General features: G+C 43.0%; 1 protein-coding gene across 1 annotated transcript in view; it reads left to right on the forward strand.

Annotated features, from left to right (window-relative positions):
• Positions 1–23,438, forward strand: part of MBOAT2 (membrane bound O-acyltransferase domain containing 2) — a 123,637-nt gene that overhangs the window by 22,822 nt on the left and 77,377 nt on the right. Inside the window, exons 2-3 of the mRNA XM_060234185.1 lie at positions 15,965–16,110; positions 22,572–22,649. Of these exons, the coding sequence (XP_060090168.1) occupies positions 15,965–16,110; positions 22,572–22,649 (224 nt within the window). The remainder of the gene's footprint in view (positions 1–15,964; positions 16,111–22,571; positions 22,650–23,438) is intronic.

Below are 23,438 nucleotides of genomic sequence, written 5' to 3' on the forward strand. Positions count from 1 at the left end.
CAGTGCCTCTTGCTTCGGGGCTCCTTCCCATTCCAGTCCTGGCAACTGGAACGCCAAAAAACCAGCATCCTGTTGCTACAACAGTAATAGGCAGGAGCCGCAACGTAAGAGGTGCCCGTGGAGCAACTAGTGGGAATCCATTGCTTGCGCTGGCACAGGGAGAAGCGCGAGGGTGGAGCAAATGCCGGTGAGGAATCAGTCTTAGTGTCAGTTGGAGAAAGAGTTCAAAATAAATACTATGAGCATTGTGTTTAACAGAGGATGTTTTGATTTCTAGACTGAAAAACAGTCACTTCTCTGTACTCCTCACATTATCCAGAAACAGTGCTTAAAAACTTGTAACATCTGTTTTCCAGAGGCAACGGTGGGGTTAGGATACTCACTCCAAGCCACAGTCCATCTTTTTGACTGTTTCCAGCTCTTTGCAGAAAGCTAGTGTCTGATGTAGCCTAACAGATAACAGGGCTTGATTCCAATCTTGTGTAGTAGCATAAATGGACACTTTCCATTGCAACTCTTTTACTTTATCCCATGCTGTTCCTGAAGGTCCTTGGAATGGAACTTTGCTCATAGTGCTCAGTATGTAACCCGCTGAATAAAAAACTTCAGAATAATGTTGGCTTAGTACCACATCATCACACATAGTAAGTGTCATAGTAACTGTGAACAGAATTAGCCAAAATTAGTCATTTATTACAACAAATAGTACCGTATTTTTCGCTCCATAAGACGCACCTGAGCATAAGACGCACCTAGTTTTTAGAGCCGTTTGTGTGAATTTAGAGGCACTTGTGTGAATTTTTGGCAGTATTCGCTCCTTAAGACACGAACACACTTTCCCTTCCACTTTTTGGGGGGAGAAAAGTGAGTCTTATGGTGCAAAAAATACAGTAATTTGAAAGATTAGCAAGTTTCTCAAAGCAGAATTGGTGTCTGGAAACCTATAGCAGGGGTGGCCAAACTCTGGTTCAGGAGCTACATGTGACTCTTTCACACACATTGTGTGGCTCCTGAAGCCCCCTTCACCCTGTCAGCCAGCTTGGAGGAAGCATTTGTCTCTTTAAATCACTTCTCTAAGCCAAGCCAGCCATTTCAAGTTAAAGTGCTTTCTTGCTGCCTCTCCCTCTCCACTTTTCCACATTTGCCTTCCTGCCTGCCTGCTCTCAAACATCTGATTTTCATGTCTTACAGCTCTCAAACACCTGACATTTATTATTTGTGACTCTTACGTTAAATAAGTTTGGCCATCCCTGACCTATAGTTTGATTCTGATCTTTTAGTTTTGTCTCTGGGTTTCAAAGAACTGACAACTTACATAGAGATTGGAAGACGAAACCTTCTCTGCTCTTTTACATGATTGGAGATGAGAATAAAAAACTCTGTCTGTTCTTCATTGGGTGGACATTTCTGAACATGTTGTACATGCTGAAAAGATGGAGGAGGCCAAAGCAGGCAAGAGAATATGAAAGTTGCACATATAATCAAGCACATAGGAATTGTACCTTACATTGAGGATTGTTTTATAGAGTTGTTAGATCATTTGATGGGACTAAAGGGCAGCTGTTGCAAGATATAAAACCTTTTACCCATCACCATAAAAAATAAAACACTTCCTAAGGTTTTTTTTAACCCCCTCCACCCATTTTCCAATTTTTCATAAGAAACATTGAAGTAAGAATAGCATACAAACTGATTTCTCCTTTGCCCTCCCATTCAGGCATTCACCTCTTTTAAATTAGGCTTGTTTCTGGGCAATGAACCCAGGTGAAAAAATGGCTGAAAGGACTGTTGAAGAGACTGCAAGTAAGGGATGGGATTACACACTTTCTCAAGGCTCTGCGGATTTCTTCTTCACAAAGGACTGAGTTTGGCAACATGACATTCTGCCCTAATAGTTCACTTCATGTATCTCTACTCAGACTTCTGAACACAGTGCTCTTCAGTTTCTTGTCTATATTCAGTTATTCCCCCCTCCCCCTGATTTTGCCCACAAAGGCAACATACTGAAGTAGTTAAATTTCAGTTCTAAAATGAACTAATATGAGTAGTTAAAGCTACAAGTCAAAATTAAAATTCTTTAAGTGTCTTTAAAAAATCTGACTAAGAGGAAACCTCAGCAGCATTTCACAAATCAGTAAATGAACCCAGAAGTTACTCCAAATTGCAAAATATTTACTTCTGTGGTAAAAAAGGTCACCTTGCAATATGTAAGCAACTTTAATTTCCAAGTTACCATTTCCAGGATAAATAATGAAGTCTTGGGACACCTTAAAGGTGAACCAATTTTTGGTTGCATACACTTCTATGATTCAGAGCCCATTTAATCAGATGTATGAACTGCTACTTTCACTATGTTTATTATCTTTCCAGGATGTTGACATCCGAACTCTACAAATGGACCTTCCTAGAGCTCAAAAACAACAATCCAATAGGTTCGAGAATGGCTGCTACAGAATTTCCATTGTAAAAATACTTTATGGCATATAATACCTAAAAACAATGTCAACTCCTATGTGCTTCTAAGAATTTGAATTTAATTTTTAAACAATCTGTTCATGTAGTGAGTTAAGTGGTATCACTTTTAAGTATTGTCTTAACGTACTAAAATGTGAGATCTGTGTGTTAAATATATCAACTATAGAACCTTATAAACTACATACAACCTCCTAACAAAAGCATTATATTTTAACTTTACTTTGGACTTCTAGATTATTGATACTCTAAAGCAGGGGTCTCCAACCCCGGGCCACAGATTGGTACTGATCCACAGCCTCTCAGCTATTGGGCTGTACAGGAGGTGAGCAGCGGGCAAGTTAGTACCTACAGCTGCTGCAGCCCACACCACCATCCAAACTCTGTCCACTATAATAAGAACATAAGAGAAGCCATGTTGGATCAGGCCAATGGCCCATCCAGTCCAACACTCTGTGTCACACAGTGGCCAAAAAATTATACACACACAGATATATATACACACTGTGGCTAATAGCCACTGATGGACCTCTGCTCCATATTTTTATCTAACCCCCTCTTGAAGCTGTCTATGCTTCAAGTGATAGACAGATCAGTGATGGCACCAGAAGGAGCATGAACCTACTGTGAACTGTACATGCACACTTCATCCATGCCCAATGAGACTGCGGAGCTGAGGCAGCAACGCTAGCAGAGACCATCACTCCCTCCCATTTGTGGAATAATTGTCTTCCATAAAACTGATCCCTGGTGCCAAAAGGTTGGGGTCTGCTGCTCTAAAGGACTGTTCTTTTTTCCTCTGTCAGTGCTGCAGTTCATGTAGGTTTGGGAGAAAAAAAAAAACCAGTCTTCAAAATGTGTGTTTGGGCAACAGGGAGTTTCTTCTATATCCTTAAACTAGTGGGGTTAAATAAAATCCAGTATTTTATGTCATGTCCTGTGTGTTAATGATATGTTTGCTATGCTGTGCTGTCACTGTTAATTTGCTGTCTGCAAGAAAATAAAACTGTAATCCATATGCAGCCCTACTTCATACTGTGACAACATTATCGTACAGTTATTAAGCCTTGCTGCATAAAGGGAAGAGCTATTTGACTCCGGGGCACCTTTTGATTATGTTTCTATAGTTGTGGCAGAAGTTTATAATGGAGTGATACTGTATAGTTAGGACACTTGCTTGAGTAACTGGAATAGCCAAGAGTTCATGAACAGTCTCTTTAAAAAGTGGGCATGCATGTGATCAGGCCAACTAGTTTCCAACAGATGCCTCCTTGTATTGAAAGACAGGTGTGTTTGTGCTCTGTATTTCCTCTTTCCATTCTCGGAAAGCTACTATTGCCTCTCCTCTTTTCCTACTCTCCTTCCCACCTACCCACCAGCCAGCCTACTTCTATCTGTGGCGGCGGGGAGCAATGCTCACTCTAAGCAATGGAGTATTGTGAGCAAAAATTCTACTTCATGAGCTACTAGCACTGAAGTTGTGAGCTACTGCATAACTTTGTTTGCTCTGGGGCCATTTTTCCTGAGCTAAGACAAAAATGTGTGAGTTGGAAGTTAAACAACTGTGAGCTAGCTCACACTAACTCAGCTTAGAGGGAACACTGATGGGGAGGTATCTTCATCTTTCCTACCTTCCCTCCCCTGATAGCCTCTACGAGGACTTTTTTTTTATAATAGGAACTCCAATGCATATTAGGCCACACACCCCTGATGTAGACAGTCCTCCTGCAGCTTACATTAGGCCCTGTACTAAGAATTCTGTAAGTTCTTGGGGGATTGGCTACATTGGGGTTGTGTAGCCTAATATGCGGAGGAGTTCCTGCTGCAAAAAAACCCTGGCCTTTACCCAGCAAAACTATGGTCCAGTTGTGTGATGCAGGCCGCTGGCCCTAGTTGGAATTGGAAAACCCTGAAGGACTTGCACGGGGGTACCTCACTTTTTCCTGTATCTCCTGGCAACATTCTGTATCACTTTTCCTAGCTTTCTTCTCTTCTGTTCATCCACCAGTCAACCTACCTTTTATCCCTTCCCATCTTCGGCTGTATTTACTGCGTTTGTACTTCTCCTTTATCTGCAGTGGGGAATCCAAAGCAGCTTACATCATTCTCTCCTATATTTCATCCTCACAAGAGCCCTGTGTGGTAGGATAGGCTGAGAATGTATAAGTGGTTCAAGGTCACCTTGTGAGCTTCCATGGCAGATTGCTGATTCAAACCTGGGTCTCCCAGATCTTGGCCTGAGATTCTAACCACTGGCTTTTGCTATTGAATAATAGCAAGCAATCAGAGGCCTGGGTGATTCATGCAAGCTGTATATGGCAGCAAGTTGGCTAATGTTTGCTGCTGGGCTTGACCCTGGTGAGTCTTCCCTTAAAGGTGAAAAGATCCCTGGAAAGGGCCCTACCCCCTCCTCCTGCCATTTTTCAAGAAAGTGAGGCTTGAAGGTTGGCAGTATATATGTGATTGTCTATAAACAGCCACTGAGTTCATTTGTTTCTTAAAGCTATAGGTGCTGTTTCTATTATTTTGAGGGTTCTTTAACTCCGTGGCGCAGAGTGGTAAAACAGCAGTACTGTGGTCTGAACTCTGCTTACAACCTGAGTTCGATTCCAGTGGAAACTGGTTCAGGTAGCCGGCTTGAGGTTGACTCAGCCTTCCATCCTTCCAAGGTCGGTAAAATGAGTACCCAGCTTGCTGGGGGGAAAATGTAATGACCTGGGAAGGCAACGGCAAACCACCCCGTAAAAAGGTCTGCCATGAAAATGTTGTGAAAGCAGCGTCACCCCAGAGTCGGAAATGACTGGTGCTTGCACAGGGGACCTTTCCTTTCCTAACTCCTTTGTAATTTTTTTTTATTTGATTTTTCTGCAACTGTGGGGCATTTTTCACATTTGTAGAAAGATCCATCTTGCCCATTTGTGGCTCCAGTCTCCATTAAATATGGATTGATTATGCATGTGCAACAGACTGTTGTCATTTGCAATTTGCTACTTGCAGTTTCCCTTATTTGTGGTCTCTGGTACAAACTCTGGCTTGCCAACTCTGTGCCTACTCATGAAAGAAATGTGCATGCTAGCCCAGCCAAGAGCCATGTGTGACTTCGCTGGGCCTCCTTAAAAGAGAGTGTGTGGTAGGGAAGAGAGCAGCACCTTTAGCCTCCCAGTTTGCCTCTGGAGATGGTAGACATCCCCTCTCCCCCATCCCCCTTGACACCATGGATTTCACCATTTTTGCTGATCTAAGGAACCAAATTTCTGTAAACAGTGGAGGCTTTATGTGGAAATTATCGTAAACACCAGTGCCTTCAGCTGCATGTAAAGCTGCCTATGACTGCATGCATGTAGAGCTGAATTCTACTACTACTTTGCTGAAAGAATAATTTGTTTACAGCATGTTTTCTTTTAGTCAGCTACTCATACTTCAATGTCTTGCCACTTCCTTCTCTAATTAATCTGTAAGATGAATTGGTGTTGGCACTGAAAGACATATTGACACTTTTCATTCATGATTAATCTGTGAATTTTGGTATTTTAAGTTTTAAGCTTTGAAGTGGACAGATGATTTTGAAGTGGGCAGAAGATATTGGATCTTCCATTTGGGTCTCCCATTCAGTACAAGAGCAGAGTATAAGCAGATAACCTATAATTAACTCTGTGGTTCTCTGACTAAGCCTAAGAGTCAGGACCCAGTGGTTGTGACTCTTTTTGATGGGATGGGAAGCTTGGAGGGAAGAGGCAGAACAGAACAAGCTGTGAAAGGAGGTTTTGGTTTGGGTTTCCCTCTGCATAATGTGTGAAATGGCCATGAAAATACAGCCTATTACTGTGTAGTTTGTTCTCTCCCTCCCCCCCCCCAACATCCTACTAATAGCCAGGTCAGCCAGATCTTGAATACTTTATTCTGTTGACTGGATCTGTGAAGGGTATCTAATCAGGGCCAGCTCTGCCACTAGGCAAAGTAGGCGATTGCCTAGGGTGTTGGCCTTCTGTGGGTGCCAAGACACTCTAGGGCCAGCCTTGTATACAGTGGGGGGTGAAAATGATAAAAGCCTGAAAATGATAAAAGGAGTGCCTATGGCTATAAAAAACAGATCTCCTCAGTGGCTTTTGCTAGGCAAAACAGTATTCCAGGCTTCGGTGTTTGTGAGTAAAAGGCAGGGGGAGGTGGCAGAGCCCTTTCCATTCCTATTTTGCCCTTTGAGGGAAGACTCCTTGGGGCCGGACCTGCCTTGGGTTGCCAGCTCCATGTTGGGGAATTCCTGGAGATTTTGTAATGAAGTCTGAGGTGTGCAGGGCCTGGGGAGGGGAGAGGCCTCAGCATGATATAATGCCACAGAGTTCAGCCTCCAAAGTAGCCATTTTATCTAGGGGGACAGAGCTCTGTTGTCTGGAGTTCAGTCATAATATTGGGATATCTCCAGGTCACACCTGGAGGTTGGTAACCCTAGGCCTGGCAGCATTCTCTGGATGACTTGTTATCACCCAATTTACATGGATCAAATAGGCCTGGCTGCTTGCTGCTGTTCAACAGCAACTACCTTACGAACGCCAATGTGGTGCAGCAGTTAACCCCTTCAGAGTAGGTTCTGTGAGACACAGGATAAGATCCTCATCTTACTGTGGAAAATGACAGGGTGATTTTGGACCAGATACATACCTTCAGCCTAATCTAGGTCACAGGAATTTTGTGCAGATAAAAAGAAAGAGGGAATAAGCTGCTTTGGTTCCCACTGTGGAGAAAGTCCATAGTTTTACTCAGTATGTGGAAAGGAAACAGAAAGCTAAAGACAGAGGGGCAGATAAAAGTAAACTGGCTGTTGAGTGGGAAGGAGGGTTACCAACTCTAGGTTGGGAAATTCCTGGAGATTTGAGGGGTGGAGCCTTGGGAGGGTGAAGTTTTTTGCCTACAACTCCATCAGCCCCAGCCAGCATGGCCAATGGCTGGGGCTGATGGGAGTTGTAGGAAAACTAGGGTGGCCAGACCGTCCCGGGCACCCGGGAATGTCCCGGTTCTGGCCCCCTATTCCCGCCTCCCGGGCTGGCTATACCGGGACCATTAGAGGTCCCGGTTTAGCCAGCCCTGGAGGCGGTGGGCCGCGGGCGCCGGCGGGGAAGGCGGTGAGTGAGGGAGGGAGCGTCAAATGAAAGAGGGGGCGCAGGGCTATCAGAAACAGCCGGCGGAGGGAGTCAGGAGACCACCCCACTGGGGGATCCACACCCCGAAAGTGATGAAGGTGGCGCAGATAGAGCCAACAGAGCAAACAGGACAAAATAAATAGGCTGCATTATGCAGCACAGTCTCACTGGAATCTCACTGGAATCTGACTGGCTTCTCAGCATGGAACCCGTTCTCTCTAGTCTTCTCACTTTGAAAAAAGTAAAAAAAAGAGTTTCATTTAACTTTACTTCCCCCTTTCCCTCTCTATAAATAATCTTGGTGTTTCCGGCGGTGATATTTGGGGGATTTTTGGGGACGTCACAGGAAGTGCTGTGAAGTCACTTCCTGTTTCCGGCAGTGGCATTTGGGGGAAATGATGTCATTTGGGGGAAATGATGTCACAGGAAGTGATGTCACCTCCTGCTTCCGGCAGGTGGTGCGGGGGGGGGGGAATGACGTCACAGGAAGTGATGTCACTTCCTGTTTCCGGCAGGTGGCGTGGGGGGGGGGGGATGATGTCACAGGAAGTTATGTCACTTCCTGTTTCCGGCGGCGGCACGACATCACCGGAAGTGACGTCGCTTCCTGTTTCCGGCGGCACCCCTACCTTCCCCCCCCCCAAAGGTGTCCCTGGCTGACCTTCAGACATTATGGCCACCCTAGAAAAAACATCTGGAGAGCTACCATTGGCCACCCCTGCCATAGACTCCAACCTCTGAAGGAGCCATTTCCTCTAGAGGAACTACTATTGCCACAGAGGTCCAGGTCATGAATATTGCTACACTGGAGTTTTTCCTTGTATGCCAAGCCAGGCAACGGGCCCCTTTCTTGTCGTGTGCTGACCTAGCCAGTGTAATCCATACAACGGTCACCTCCAGGCTAGACTACTGTAATTCAGTCTATGCTGGTCTGCCATTGAGACTGACATAGAAGCTCCAGCTGGTCCAGGATGCGGTGGCCCAAGTCCTGATGGGAACGCCATGGACAGCACATATACAACCTTTGCTGCGCCAGCTACACTGGCTCCCAGTGGAATACTGAGTCAGATTCAAGCTTTTGGTTTTGACCTTTAAGACCTTAAGCAGTTTGGGACCTGTGTATCTTTGGGACCACCTCCTCTGATATGTCCTCAGAAGAGCACTGAGCTCTGCTCAGAACAACTTGCTGGTGGCCCCTGGCCCAAAGGGAGCCCTGGCTCTGACATAGTGGAACTCTCTGCCAAATACCACCAGGGCCCTGAGGGACTTAACAGGGCCTGTAAGGCAGAGATGTTCCTCAGGCTTTTGGTTAAGGACAGTGACAATTCCACCATAGGCAGCACTCTCCATTTCTCAATCTTTGTTTCAGTCTGCTCCGCACCTGCCTGCAAGTCTACAGTGCAATCCGGAGTGGGGTTGCAAATGTTTACTACCATCTGAAATATCGTTGTTTTTGGTTTTGTTTTAAACTGTTTTTATTGTCTGTAAATAGCCTAAAGCCTTGAATTAGCAGGGTATAGGCAGTTCATAAATTGAATAAATAACAACAGCAATCTCCAGGGGAGGGTTGGAGCTCACCCAGAATTACAACTCATCTCCAGATGACAGAGATCAGTTCCTCTGAAGAAAATGGCCTTTCACCTTTACAATATGTAAATTTCTGAAGTTGCTTCCTTCCCCAGAATTTGCCCTTCCAAGGCTCCACTCCCTCATCTCCAGGAATTTCCCAACCTGGAAATGGCAACCCTAGGGGGAACTGATCTCTGTCGTTGGGAGATCCATTATGATTCCTGCCACTGCTGCTGTGGGACGGGAGAAGCAGGTGGGCAGCTGGGAGTGCTGCCGCCACCACTGCTTTTGTGCGGAAGGGGAAGAAGGAGGCGTGAGGCTCAGAGTGATAGGGGAAGAAGGATAGAAATAGGTGGGGAACAGAAAGAGGAAGAGTGATGGAGTGGGGAGGCAGAAAAGAAGAGTGCTGAGGGGGCAGAAAGAAAGAGGAAGTGACAAGCATGAAGAAGAAAGGAGAAAGTGTGAGAGAAGTAGGGAGAGAGGGGAGGAAGCAAAGATGGGGATGGGATAGTCATTCCCACAAGTTTCTTGTGGGTCCCCACTTGTTATACATAAGTTGTGTGGGGAGGGCAAAGTAACATGGAGCTACTTTTGACAGTGTGTCCCACTATAGAAAGTTTTAAGACCTGCTGCCTTATGCAGAATACATTGTATTGGGACTCTTGTTTTAGTGTTATTTTTGTTGTAACTCATCTGGTTGACTGGTGATACATCAAACTATGAGAGCTGAGAAGAATTCTGCCAGTGTGAGGCTTATAAAATTAACATCTTATGTATTCTGATGATATATTTATTCAAGTTATTTAAAATCCTTATTTACATAGGTTCTCTCCTCTTGCAGTGACTTAAAATGATTTGGTAAGATTTTTAAGCTTATTGGATTTAGCCATTTTTTTGCTCGCTATGTATTATGAATGTTATCTTTTTTTTGTTAAAAACTTTCCTAATAAGTTGAGGGCAGGATTGCTCTGTGTCCCCACCCCGACCAGGTGCGCAAAGGGTACTCTGTTCAATGGAATGGTGCTTTCTCTTGGCCACAGCCATTGCTGTGAGTTGAAACTTCCTCTTGTAGGAATAGCTTTTCGGATACTGAAATTGTGGCATATTTCAAAGTGTGTCTAGGTTACATGCCTGGCTGCATGTATAGATTATATCCCTGGCTACAACAGAGGCTTTTCATGAGGATATGGCACACATTCATCTTTTCACCTCAGCATGTCAAGATAGCACTTTGGTGGGGACTGTTTCCCATAGGACACTTGCAGGGATCCTCCTTAGGGTGCTTCTAACTGACATTCCAGGAAGATCTAAACCCATTGTGGGCCAGCTTGAACCATCAGATCTGCCTGAGGTAAAGTGGGTCTTGCTTGTAAATTTCCTGTGTTATTCATGAATGAAGATTGACCCTTCAATATATCCTTTTGTGACTTGGATATAGGTTTAAACACAGATGCTTGAGAAGTTTATCTGCCCTCTTTGTTTTCCTGCTCTGTTGCATGTTCAGTTGATGCTTGGTAAGAATACTTCAGAAGTGGTACTAATTTGACATGATTTAGGTGTGTGAGGCCTTCCCTCCTTCTCCATGAGGACCCTTTTGTGGCTATGAGGAATAGTGATCTCAGTAAGCAGTCTGGTTGATATCTGCCAGAAAGTGCAGGAAACTCGCTGGGAAAGCCAAATTCCCCGCGTCAGTTGCATAGTTCTGGCCAGCAAGCTAGGCCCAATTCTGTGGGGCCTGTTGCTGAATTTTAGATTTTTCTGTGGACTCAGGACATTTTTCAGGTTTGTGGAAAGATTTGTCGTGTCCGTTCATAGCTCTAGTCTCTGAATTTAAGTTTCTGGCCATGTCAGCAATTGGATATATTGATAGTGAGTGAAGCAGGACAATAATTTATTATGAAGGAAGGAATGTGAAAGCCGATATTAGAAGGTGATTTGGACTGATGTAAAGATCTTATACTCTCAGATTAGAATTTTTAAAGGATTATCTTGTGTGTATGTTGCAGAGCGGTAGCAGTGTCACTCTGATGTAGCCAGAGTATTATAATTTTTATGGCATAAGTTTTTGTGAGTCAGATCTTCATCAGATCTGACAAAGTAGACTTTGCCTTATAAGAACTTACACCATAATAAACAAGGTAGTCTTTAAGGTGCTACAAGACTGTCTTCTTACTTACATTCTGTAAATATCTACTGTTGACTAAACTGCTTGTTTCTGTTCTTAAACAGAACACTTGGAGATTTAATTTTATTTCAAGTGGGCTCAGAGCAGGTCACAGCCTAAATGTCATAAATTTTAGACAATTAGTATCTGAATGATGGCAGTCCAATAAGATCTCCAGGCACAGGGTTTATACTGCCTGCAAACTTGGAGGCTGGGATATTAATAGGTGGGACCAGACCATGCCCATGGGACAGATGATAACAGATGGTATGCAATGCTCCCTCTAGTCTAAGCTGTGGAGTCTTGTGAGCAAAAATTGTGCTCTGGGAGCTACTGACATGAAAGTTGTGAGCTACTGCATTTATTTATTCTTTGTATTTATATCCCATCCTCCCCGCCGAAGCAGGCTCAGGGCGGCTAACAACAATCAAAATTAGTGTGCTCTGAGGTCATTCTTCCTGAGCTAAGACAAAAATGTGTGAGCTGGAGGCTAAAAGATTGTGATCTAGAGCTTACACTTAGAGGGAACAGGAACACTTGAGTATGATAACCAGAGCAGCAGAGGAGGCCAATAGAATTTGACACTTGCCACCTCAACCAAAGGCCTGATGGAACAGCTTTATAGGCACTGCTGCAGAATTGTGGTAAGTCCTGCAGGACCCTGCTATATATCTGCTATGTCCTAATATATCTGCTGTTCCTGCTAAAGAGGCCATCTAGCTTGACTCTGGTTGAGCTTCTAGCAGTCACTTCCCTGAGATGTGCACATGGGCAGGGCTGATTTTAGTGAATCTGGGCCCTGGTCAAAAGTCCAGCATGGGACCCTGGAATCACAATGTAAAAACAATAATAAAAACAGCAGAAGTCATTCGAATTCTGCCATTAAAAACCAAGCCAGAGCCTAAAGCCAGCATTAAAACATTTAGTCAACTAAAATAAATCTGTTAAAACAAGTCCTCAGGCTAGAGGCAGACAATAAAAATAGATCAAATCTCTAAATAAATTAATTAAAAAGATCAGATGTCTTCATTTAATAACCTGGCTAAAGAAATATATTTGGCCTGTTGCTTTAAAACAGTCATGGGCCAAAGGGGAAGGCATTTCACAGGCAAAATTGACAGTCACTGAAGATAACTGAGAAAGTGACTGAGAAAAAAGGAGAAGGTTCTTCTTCAATTCACGAAGCTTGCAAACAATACAGAAATTAAAGTTTACTTGGAAATGTGATTTCAAATAAGACTCCACACAGTTTTGCCACCGTTCAAGTGTCTGTAGCCTGTATTGCATAAAGCATCATGAACATGTCTTAGAGTGACATAACAAAACAAGATGTCAGCAGTTTAACTTATCTGTTTATTTGGAAACTATTTACAGTTTTCCCTTCAAGCAATGAGTCATCATAAGGTGTTTCTAAATGTTACTCTCAGTGTGATCACTGATGGTCACTAGGGTAATGCTGCTTTTGGTGATTCTAAAGACCTATTCACATGCCTATAATAAATTGATGTTGAATATGTGATTACATAGCAGAACTGTGTGTGCACCCACATTTGATATGTTTGCCCACAATGATGTGTATGTGGACAGCCTTGTATTATAAAAGTAACCATGAGTGGCACTATTATGCAGATGAATGGAGGGGGGGCACACAGTATATTTTTCTGCAAATTTGAAGGAAAGCTGAGGTGTGCTGAAAAATATGGAGGTGGCAACAAAATTTTGCAAAATGTCTTACCTTTCTTTCCAATAGGGATTCCAAAAAGCCTTTCACCCTCTTTTATTTTTATAACAGCCCTACAAAGTATATTAGGATGAGAGTGTATGACTGGCCCAAGGGTTTCCCAAACCCTAGTCTGACTTTTTGACCACTATGTAGTATTGGCTCCAAACTGGTAACAAGGATCTCTGTTCCTATATGACAGAGAAACCTTTGGGTGGTATTTTGAATTGTCCTAGCAACCCAGAATGGTGCCTGACAATAAAAAGAGGTGAGTAGAGGGGAGGAAAAGTTGAGAGGAGAAACTGCTGAAATGTCAGGAGCAGGGAATGTGCAGTGAGAAAGAGGGAAGAAAGAGCAGTGGGTTGAGTCACTGGGGTCAGGAAGAACTGGGTGAGTGGAGAATTGAACAAGAAAATGGTGAGGAAAAGCATATTGTAAAGGTGAAAGGATATCCTCTGCCTTGTACTCTGTTGTGAGTCCCTTGTAGTGAGCATGTCTGTGTGTATACATTCATGTCCTTGATTCCTACCATTGCTTCTGGAGCTAGGAAGATTGTGAAAATATGGATATTCAGTGAGTGGCTATGTATATGTGCCCCTTGTCACATGGTCTGCTGTAAAGGCAGCCTGCAGATTTACCTCTTGTGCTGAATATTCAAACTGAAAATGTATGAATCAGCCACCATTTATTCATTATCAACTGAATACATGAGACACTGCATGTATCTTTCCATCTTGGTTCACTATTAACTTGTGGGCCTGATCCAGAGAGTTATGTGGCTTAATTTGTGCACAGTTCAGTTTTTTATGCTGCTCTCTGAAGGGCAGTTTTCTCTGGTCATCAAATCAAAGCAGCTTCTGATTTGATGATTGTATTTCATTTGTCTCAAGCAATACATGCACTTAACAGGATTTGTTGGATCAGGTCTGTATATATCTTACATGTGTGAGCTTTGTATTTTTGTTCTAGTTTTGGAAATATTACATATGCAAGTTGCAAGTGTTTCAATACTATCTATTTTAACTGCCCTTCAGAGGAAAGCTGCTAGTAGCAATCATTTTTATTACACTTCATATAGAGGTCACTTCATTTGCACAGTGTTTATCGTTTTATTTCCTTACAAATAGCCCTGTGAGAGAAGTCCCTGTTACTGCTTTAGAATATATGTTTAACCATTTTTTCTTGTATTTGTTTATGATAAATATGGGGCATGTGACAATCTTTTAAGAACATATGAGCCCTGCTGGAACAGACCAGTAGCCCATCTAGTCCAGCATCCTCTCTCACACATTGGCCAGTTAGTTGCTCTGGATGGCTGACAGCAGAGCACAGAAGCTGAGGCCTTCTCCTATTGTTGCCTTTGGGCACTGGGATTCAGAGGCTTAGTGCCTCTGAATGTGGAGGTTCCCCTCAGTCACCATGGCTAGTAGCCACTGGTAGACCTATCCTCCATTAATCTATTTAATCTCTTTTAAAAACTGCCTATGCCCATGAACATCCTCTGGCAGCAAATTCCACATTTGAATCGCTCCCTGTGTAAATAAATATTTATTTTTGTCTGTCCTGAATCTGCTTCCCAATTAGCTTCATTGGATGCCCTCAAGTTCTGGTATTTTGGGAGAGGGATAAAACTTCTCTTTGCTGATTCTCCACCTTGTGCATAATTTTATAAATCTTTGTCATGCCCCCCCCTCCTTAATAATCTGTTTTCTAAACTGAAAAGTCAAAGGTTCTTCAGCCATTCCTCAAAGGGCAGGTCCTCGAATGTCCTAATCATCTTGGTTGCCACCTTCTGCACTTTTTCAAGCTCTGTAATGTCCTTTTTAAGATACAATTACCAGAATTGGAGCCCTGTGGCACAGAGTGGTAAGGTGCAGTACTGCAGTCCAAGCTCTGCTCACAATCTGAGTTTGATTCCAGCGGAAGCTGGGTTCAGGTAGCTGGCTCAGGGTTGACTCAGCCTTCCAAGGTTGGTAAAATGAGTACCCAGCTTGCTGGGGGTAAAGTGTAGATGACTGTGGAAGGCAATGGCAAACCACCCTGTAAAAAGTCTGCTGTGAAAACGTCGTAATGCGACGTCACCCCAGAGTTGGAAATAAATGGTGCTTGCACAGGGTGCTTGTACCTTTAGGTTTTTACCAGAATTGTACACAGTATTCCAAATGAAGCCACAGTATAGATCTGTACAGGGGCATTGTAATATTGGATGATTTATTTTCAGTGCTTTTTCTAATGATCCCTAATTTAGAGTTTGCCTTTTTCATCACAGCAGCACAGTGGGTTGACACTTTCATCAAGCTACCTACTATAATGCCCAAGATATTCTCCACCCCTCAGCAAGTTCAGACCCCGCTAGCCTATTTTTGAGGTTTGATTTTTTTTTTGGTCCCTATGTGTATTTCCTTACATTTAGCAACATTGAACATTTGCTATATTGTCATCCACTCAGCCAATTTGCAGAGAATCTTCCTGGAGCCATCCTTGTGGGGGTTTTTTTTATCATCCTGAATTATTTTGTGTTTGAAAACTTGGCCACTACACTGCTTACCCCTAGTTCCAGATATGGCATTTTGCAGAATTTCCTGTCCTTATGAGATATGATAGGGGAAAAAAATTACATTCTTTGAGTTTTGAATCTCGTGCCAGTGTCCTTGTGGTTGGTTTTTTAATGTTAGATTGTCATCCTGTACTAGCTGAGGGAAATCTTTTTGGAAGCATTAAAGAGAGTGATGGTTTATGGATTATACCAGCTTTTCATGGCTCTCATGCTTGATTTTTAAAATGCTAAGGGCTCAGTTGCCTTACTGCTGAGCAAAAGAAGAGAATGAGCTAAGTGAACACAGTGTTGGACAGGGCAGAGAATCTTGCATATATTGTGAATAATAAGCTCTTTTTTCTCTGCAGGTCAACTTTGTAGTGTGCCAACTGTTTGCCTTGCTTGCTGCTGTTTGGTTTCGAACTTACCTTCATTCAAGCAAAGCTAGTCCATTTATAAGGCATGTTGTTGCCACCCTTTTGGGCCTTTATCTTGCACTATTTTGTTTCGGATGGTAAGTAATTTGATTCCACCCCTTGCAGTACGCAGGTTTTGCTTTCTCACATCAATTTGACCATTGAGTTTTTATTGCTTTAAGGTTAGTGCATATGTTCCTTGGGAAGGGGGCTGGGGGGAGTGATTGAAGCCCTCCAGGTACCACATTCAGGAAAATTGATGTGATGGGTTCTGAATCATGGTACACTAACTAAAAGCTTGAGAGTGTTTTTGTTGCCTCAGCACACTGTAAAGGTAAAAGCATTAAACTATCCAAGCTGAAATGCAAAATTTATTCATTCATTTTCTCTCTCTTTCTCCTCCCTGCCCCACCTTTCATTCAGAGAGCTTAGTGCAGCACGCATAATACTCGCCTCCCTCCCTCTGTCTCACAAAAGTCCTATGATATAGATTCTTCAAGCAATATTAGTGTCTGCCTGGATAATTGTGTGGCTGAATTGGGAATCTGACTGATGAACAGAGATTAGGTGCTTTTAGTAAACTAGTATTTGGCTCCCTGGTCCAAAAGTGATTGTGTTGCAGCTCTTTGCCCCTCACCTAAAGCCATTGAAATGTTTCTCATAAATCTCTGCCTCTCATCCTTGTTCTGCTGCAATATGGGGATGATAATACTGACATAACTTATAGGGCTGTCCTAAATGTAAAATGTGGAACATGAATTTCTTACCTCTCCCCTCCTGCTGAAGCCCAGCATGCCCTTCCTGTTCATCCTGTGGGTTCCCTATCCCTTAAAGGCATTGCATTTTGAGGTGAGCATTTTGGGCTGTAGTGGGAGAAGAGAGGTGAGAAAATCACACTCTGCTGATTGTTCTTCCATCAGCAGAAACACTCCTTTGGATCCAAGACTCTATATGCAAAGTATATTAAAATGTATGAAAGTACTATTTAAATGCAAAATACTATTATTGCTATAAGTTATTGAACCTCAAAGAGTGGCCTTGTTAAATTTATTCCCAGTTTCAGCAGATTACTACCAGCATTCCAGTCTTTGTAACCTGCTGATTTCATCTGTTTTTGCCTTCTCAGTTTGGAAGGGAAACTTGGTGTGCTAGGCATTTTCTTCTGTAGAGGTGTGGCAGTATATCTGGTTGTTCTGCTTTTTTAGATGCCTTCTTTCTCATCCTATGACATTCTGGCAGGATATCATAAAGAACGCCACCAATAAACTGTCCAAATATTCAGGAAGAGCATGAGGTGTACCAGTTTAGGATGTGAGATTACACATTATCAGTTAAACTGTATGCCAGAAAAAAATTTCAGAGATGGCTAGGCAAAAAGTCTTTCCCCTAACAGACTCGATCTCCACATACATTACATTCTTAAAGTGTGGAAGCATTCAAATGATTGTTTCAGTTTGTACTCTGAAGTGGTAGAATCTTGCTGTGGGACAAACTAGGTATTGTATAAAAATGAATGTTAACAGCTTCCTGACCCTTTTTAAACAGCTGTGCCAGACACAGCTTCTCTTATCAAAGAAATTGCAGGGGAAGGGGGCACAATTCTCCACCCACTCTAAACCACCCCTAAGCACAGAGGAGGGCAACCAAGATGATTAGGGGGTTGGAGCACCTGCCCTATGAGGAATGGATGAAGAGTTTGGGTCTTTTCAGTTTAGAAAAGAGACAACTTATAGAGATTTATAAAATTATGCACAAGATGGAAAAAGTTGACAAAGGAAACTTTCTCCCTCTTCCAAAATGCTAGAACTCAAAGGCATCCAATGAAGCTGATGGGCAGTAAATCCAGGATGGACAAAAGGAGATATTGCTTTACACAGGGAGTGATTCAAATGTGGAATTTGCTGCCAGAAGATATAGTGATGGCCACAGGTATAGAACATTTTTAAAAGGGTTTAAATAGATTCATGGAGGATAGGTCTATCAGTGGCTACTAGTCATGGTGACAGAAGGGAACCTCCACATTCAGAGGCAATAAGCCTGTGAATCCCAGTCAGGAGGAAACATCAGGGGAAGCGCTCAGCCTCTATGCCCTGTTGTTGGCTGTCCAGAGGAACTGGTTGGCCAGTGTGTGAGACAGGATGCTGGACTAGATGGACTGCTGGTCTGATCCAGCAGGACTCTTATGTTCTGTGTTGCTTTTCCACCGTGGAATTCAAAGTGTGTGTGTGTGTGTGTGTGTGTTTGCCAATTTTCCTGTGTTTGAAACGCCATTTGCAAAAGGCGCTTTGTGACTGGGAACTAGTTAATTATTCCCTTTCCAACCACTTCTGCATTCCTAATTCACCCCTCCTAGAATGTATAGATATTCTATATGATTTGGATCCTATCATACATGAAACTGCTTTATACTGAAGCAGACCATTGATCAGGATCAAGGTCAGTATTGGCCATTCAGACTGGCAGCAGCTCTCCAGGGTCTCAGATGGAGCTCTTTCATGTTATCTACTATGAGATCTTTTTAACTGGAAATGTCCAGGGATTTAACCTGGAATGCATGTCGATCAGGATGCTCTACTGCTGAACTATGGCTGCTTCCCTGCTGCATGGCACAGGAGGGACCCTAAAAACACTGTGTAAGAGACTGTGGGGCCCAAGTAGACACAAAGTCACACAGGATGGTGTTACGGTGAGGCAGGGAACTGAGAGAGAACCCCTCTTCAAAAAGAAAGAAAGAAGCTGATAGGATCTAGTTCTGCCTACCTCTGGGAGAGAGAATCTCTTATATGCATTTTGCATAATATGTAGTTATGTTGTATACCTCTCATCTAGTAAGTAAACAAGTTAGCTTGTTAAGCTGCCCCAGACAGATGGTGCTGAATCTGGCTCAGAGCAGGCGAGAATAACATAATCAATATGGTGATTTATTCTCCAGAGTGGCATTCCTAATGCTGCTGTTGCTTCAAATGCTGCATTAATCTCAGCAATGTGGAAAGGCTGGAAAAAAGCCTTGAATACAGAACTGAAAGTTTCCTTGCATTTTTTTGTGGGATAGAAGCTTAAAATTGAAGAATAAATGAAGTACTATCTGAAAACGTATCTGCTTTGTCCAGGAATCCCTGGTGGTCCGTGAGCGTTCTTCAGTAGGGCCACAAGTCTTTTGTAAGAATGGGGAAGGGGACCTTCTCATGCCCATCTAGGTAATGTGAAAATGGAGCCCAGGGGCTCTCTTCTTTGAGGAGAAGGTGACAGAATCATCTACTCCTTTCAAAGCGCTTGTAGATTTACCAGTCAGAAAATATAATGATAGGTTGTTGGGATTCAGTAGCTAAGAAATAGGAACTTCTAAATGCCTGACTGACACCAAGGAGGTAAAATTTTAAGACTCTCATTACCAGTGGAGATTATTTCAGCATAGAGACAGGCAATAAAAACCAATGGCTGTTTTCTGTAGAATACCAGAAGTTCTTGTTTTGTATGGCGCTACTCTTTCTCTTAGAAACCTGAAGTTTTTCCAGGTTCCTTCTCACTACTGTTTTGCTCATCTCTGTCTAGACATTATTAACCAGTTTGGTGCAAAGTCTTTTCCAATTAAGGAATGAGTTTGGTTAGAACTTGATCAGATCCATATTAGTTACTTGACCTCATACGTTGTGTAGAGACAATACAAATGAATTAAACATTTTAGTGTGTACTTAACATAGTACTCAATGTTCCCTCTGAGCTGTGGAGTCTTGTGAGCAAAAATTCTACTTTGTGAGCTACTGGCATTAAATTTGTGAACAAATGATTTGGCTAACTGCATAAATTAGTTTGCTCTGGGGCCGTCTATCCTGAGCTAAGGCAAAAATATGTGAGCCAGAGGCTAAAAAACTGAGCTAGCTCACACTAACTCAGCTTAGAGGGAATACTGATAGTACTTGCTGTATTCGTTGTTGTGGGATGTGTGCAGTTACACATGGTTACTGTGCATGCACAGGTCTGCTAAGAAGAGTTTTTTGAAGCTCAAAAATGCTTGGTGCTCTGTCCCCCTCTCCCATGCTTTCTCCCCCCCCTTTACAGTGTGATATAGAGGGGGCAGAATATCCTTCCCTCAGTTTGCTGTCTGCCACTACAAAGAGAGGTTCTGTTGAAGCTCTGTTTTAACAGCCTCTTATTGCCAACAGCTACTTACCTCAGCCCTTTGCCTCCTTAGAGTCAAGTGCCTAGAGCAGGCGTGACTAAACTTTCTTAGCATAAGAGCCACATAGAATAAATGTCAGATGCTTGAGAGCCACAAGACAGGGAGGCAGGCAGGTAGGCAAATAGATGGGGGAGGGAGGAAGAGGTGGAAAGAAAGCAACTTTAACTATAAATGCGTTCTTTAAGCCACTAGCTGGTTTGGCTTGGATAAGTGACTTAAAGAGAGAAATGCCTTCTCCAATCTGGCCAACAGGGTGGTGGAGGCTTCGAGAGCCACACAATGTGTGAAAGAGCCACATGTGACTTCATGGCCACAGTTTGGCCACCCCTGGTCTAGAATATGGTACAAAACATGCTCTTCAAAAAATGCAGATCCTGTGGGTCCAAAATTCCCCACAGTGACATACTGAATGCCTTATGTGACTTGGCAAAGAGCATGATGTCTTGCACTACTCTATATGTCACCAATTCAGTCCAAGAGTTAGGCATGATAGAGCTTCCTGCCTAAAAGTGGTGCTCTTTGAAAAGCCCTTGTCCAGTGCTGCTTGTGAGAAAAACCAAGCAATATGCTGCGTTCTGTTGCCAGCAGATGGATCTGAGCTTCCTTGGTTCCTACAGTGCCAAAACCAAACCTGACCACCTCAGTTTCATCACAATAATCAGGGAAAACTTCACTCCCATGCCCCCTGAAGGTAGCAACTTAGAACCACCTTCCAAGAAGGCATACCCCAAATGTAAACACAGACAAGCAGCCAAAATCAAAATTGTTGTTCCCCCCATCCCAGCATGCTATAAATTGACACAAGTTGACTGTGCACTACAGCTGAGTGCTTGCTCCATTTGAGTTCAGTCCACTTCAGCTGCTTTCCGCTATGGCCTGTCCAGCAAATACATTTTCAAGCCTGCAGTGTGCATTTGCACAAGATATTACTCAATGGACATAGATGCCACGAAAGATGTAGCAGTTGAAAGAGCGGTCCTGTAGTTTCAATTCAACTGAGAGTTCACACGTAACTTCCTCTAACTGGTAAGTCAGTTCGCTGCTTTCCCATGTGGGGCTGCATAGGTGCCACAGAGTTGCCCTGACTTGTAGCTAAGGATGGGAACAGACCTGAACCTGAGCCAAAGTCTAGGCTGGACTTTTCCTGGTTCATGAACCCTGAACTGAGGTTTGGAAAATGTGCTTTCCCAGAACACTCAGTGAACTTCTTGGTTTGGTTTGTTTTGCTTTGGGTGTTCAGCTGCCAACATATGCACACCACTTCCAGGTGGTGGACCCCGGTCCTTGGCATGCCTGCGTTATCTGGAAGTGATGTGAGTGCATTGCTGCACAAGTGTCACTTCTGAGTGATGCGGGTGTGTTGGGGGCAGTGCCCAATGCCACCCAGAAGTGACACGAGCACATTGGAGTAGTAACACGCTTACGTCGCTTCTGGATGATATGGGCACGCCAGGGACAGTGCCCAACACCACCTAGAAGTGAGACAAGTGTGTCTTCGGGGCACCTGAGCTGTTTCAGCTCAGGCAGGTTTTTTGCTTGGGTTTGGTTCAAGGCTTCCTGGTTTGTGACTCTTAAACTGAGTCTTCCCAGTCTGTGTCCATCACTGCTTTTAACTGCTGTTTACCGATTGGTCATCTGTGCAGTCATACAGCTCTGCCCCACTGTGAGCTCTTATTTAAATCCAACAATTCTCCTTGCTCTGATGGCAGAAAGCAACTGAGGGGAGGGTGCTGAGCCTTTTTTCTATATCACACTGTAAAAGATGGGGAGAGAATATGGGGGAGGTGGGGTGGAACACCAGTAGGTGTTTTTGAGCTTCAAAAAACTCCATGGCAGGCCAGTGTGTGTGCAGATCGCATGTGTGATTGCACAGGTGATCACTTGATGAACAGCAGTTAACAGGTAAGTGCAATATTGTTTTGTATTTAAGGATACAGTAGGAAAGTGTCCACTCTAGGGTAAGCACATTTTTTCATGTTCTTATATGAAAAAAAATCATCAGAGTATTGTAGGGGAGTATATTACATAGGTGTTAAACCACTTGTTTCAAATAATACAGTATCATGGAGCTCTCCATAGTAGCAATGGTTGCAGTTTCATTGTTTCCAAGATATAATTTGAAATATTACAAGCATTGAAAAATTGTGTGACCAGGGGCTGTTGCAGGATACACAGTGAACATGGGGCCTATGGGAGTTTAGAGCTCTGTGGTACTATCTCCATGCCCCTCAAACTTTATATGCAGACTTGGTAGAAATGAATTAAATAAAGATGATTTTATGATTTAGGAATTAATTAAGCAGGGCAATACTTTTATTGCTTGGGGGGATGTGAAGGTGTTCTTGGACTAACAATATTTAACATTTTTGTCCCCCTTAGGTATGCCTTACATTTTGTTATACAAAGTGGAATTTCCTACTATATCATGATCATTATAGGAGTGGAAAATATGCACAAGTGAGTATTGAGACTGTTATAAATGTTCTAGTGAACTTTACAGGCAAACAGATGGGCAGAGCTTTAGAATATCCTATTGTCCAAATTGAGTGAAATAGAGTAATTGAAAGATGGACCTGTTTTGCAAAGAGTTAGAAAGGCCTTTGCTGATTTGTTTGGAAGATAATATTTTATCTAAACAGTGCTGTATCCAGTTAATTTAGTGAAAGTATTACTGTGATAGTTACAGAAATTTGTGGTCTTGTTTGTCTTATCATTTGCAATTGGAAGAGTTAATTGCATAAGGCAGGGGTGGCCAACGGTAACTCTCCAGATGTTTTTTGCCTACAACTCCCATCAGCCCCAACCAGCATGGCCAATGGCTGGGGCTGATGGGAGTTGTAGGCAAAAAAACATCTGGAGAGCTACCATTGGCCACCCCTGGCATAAGATATGGCAAGAAGATTTATCATCGCACACTTACAGCTCAATCCTAAGCATCCACTGAAGCCCACTGGCTTAGAAGGGTGTAACTTACCTTTAGGATTGTACGGTGCATATTTTATATTGAACTTAATATATTTTATTAGGTACTGTTTCCAGTGTCTGAATATAATATGGTAAAGAAGATTGTGCAGTTTTACACATACATGCTTGCATATACACACATACACACCTATAGCACAATGGCTCTTCTCTGCTTTTCAGAGTACCAAAAGTGAGTTGCACTTATTGTTTACAAGAATGAGCCCTGTGGAGGATGCTGTAATTCTCAGTATTTAGCGCTTAACCATGATTCCATTGCTTCAT

The sequence above is a fragment of the Heteronotia binoei genome, chromosome 1 (assembly GCF_032191835.1).
Source record: "Heteronotia binoei isolate CCM8104 ecotype False Entrance Well chromosome 1, APGP_CSIRO_Hbin_v1, whole genome shotgun sequence".
NCBI classification, from domain to species: Eukaryota; Metazoa; Chordata; class Lepidosauria; order Squamata; family Gekkonidae; genus Heteronotia; species Heteronotia binoei.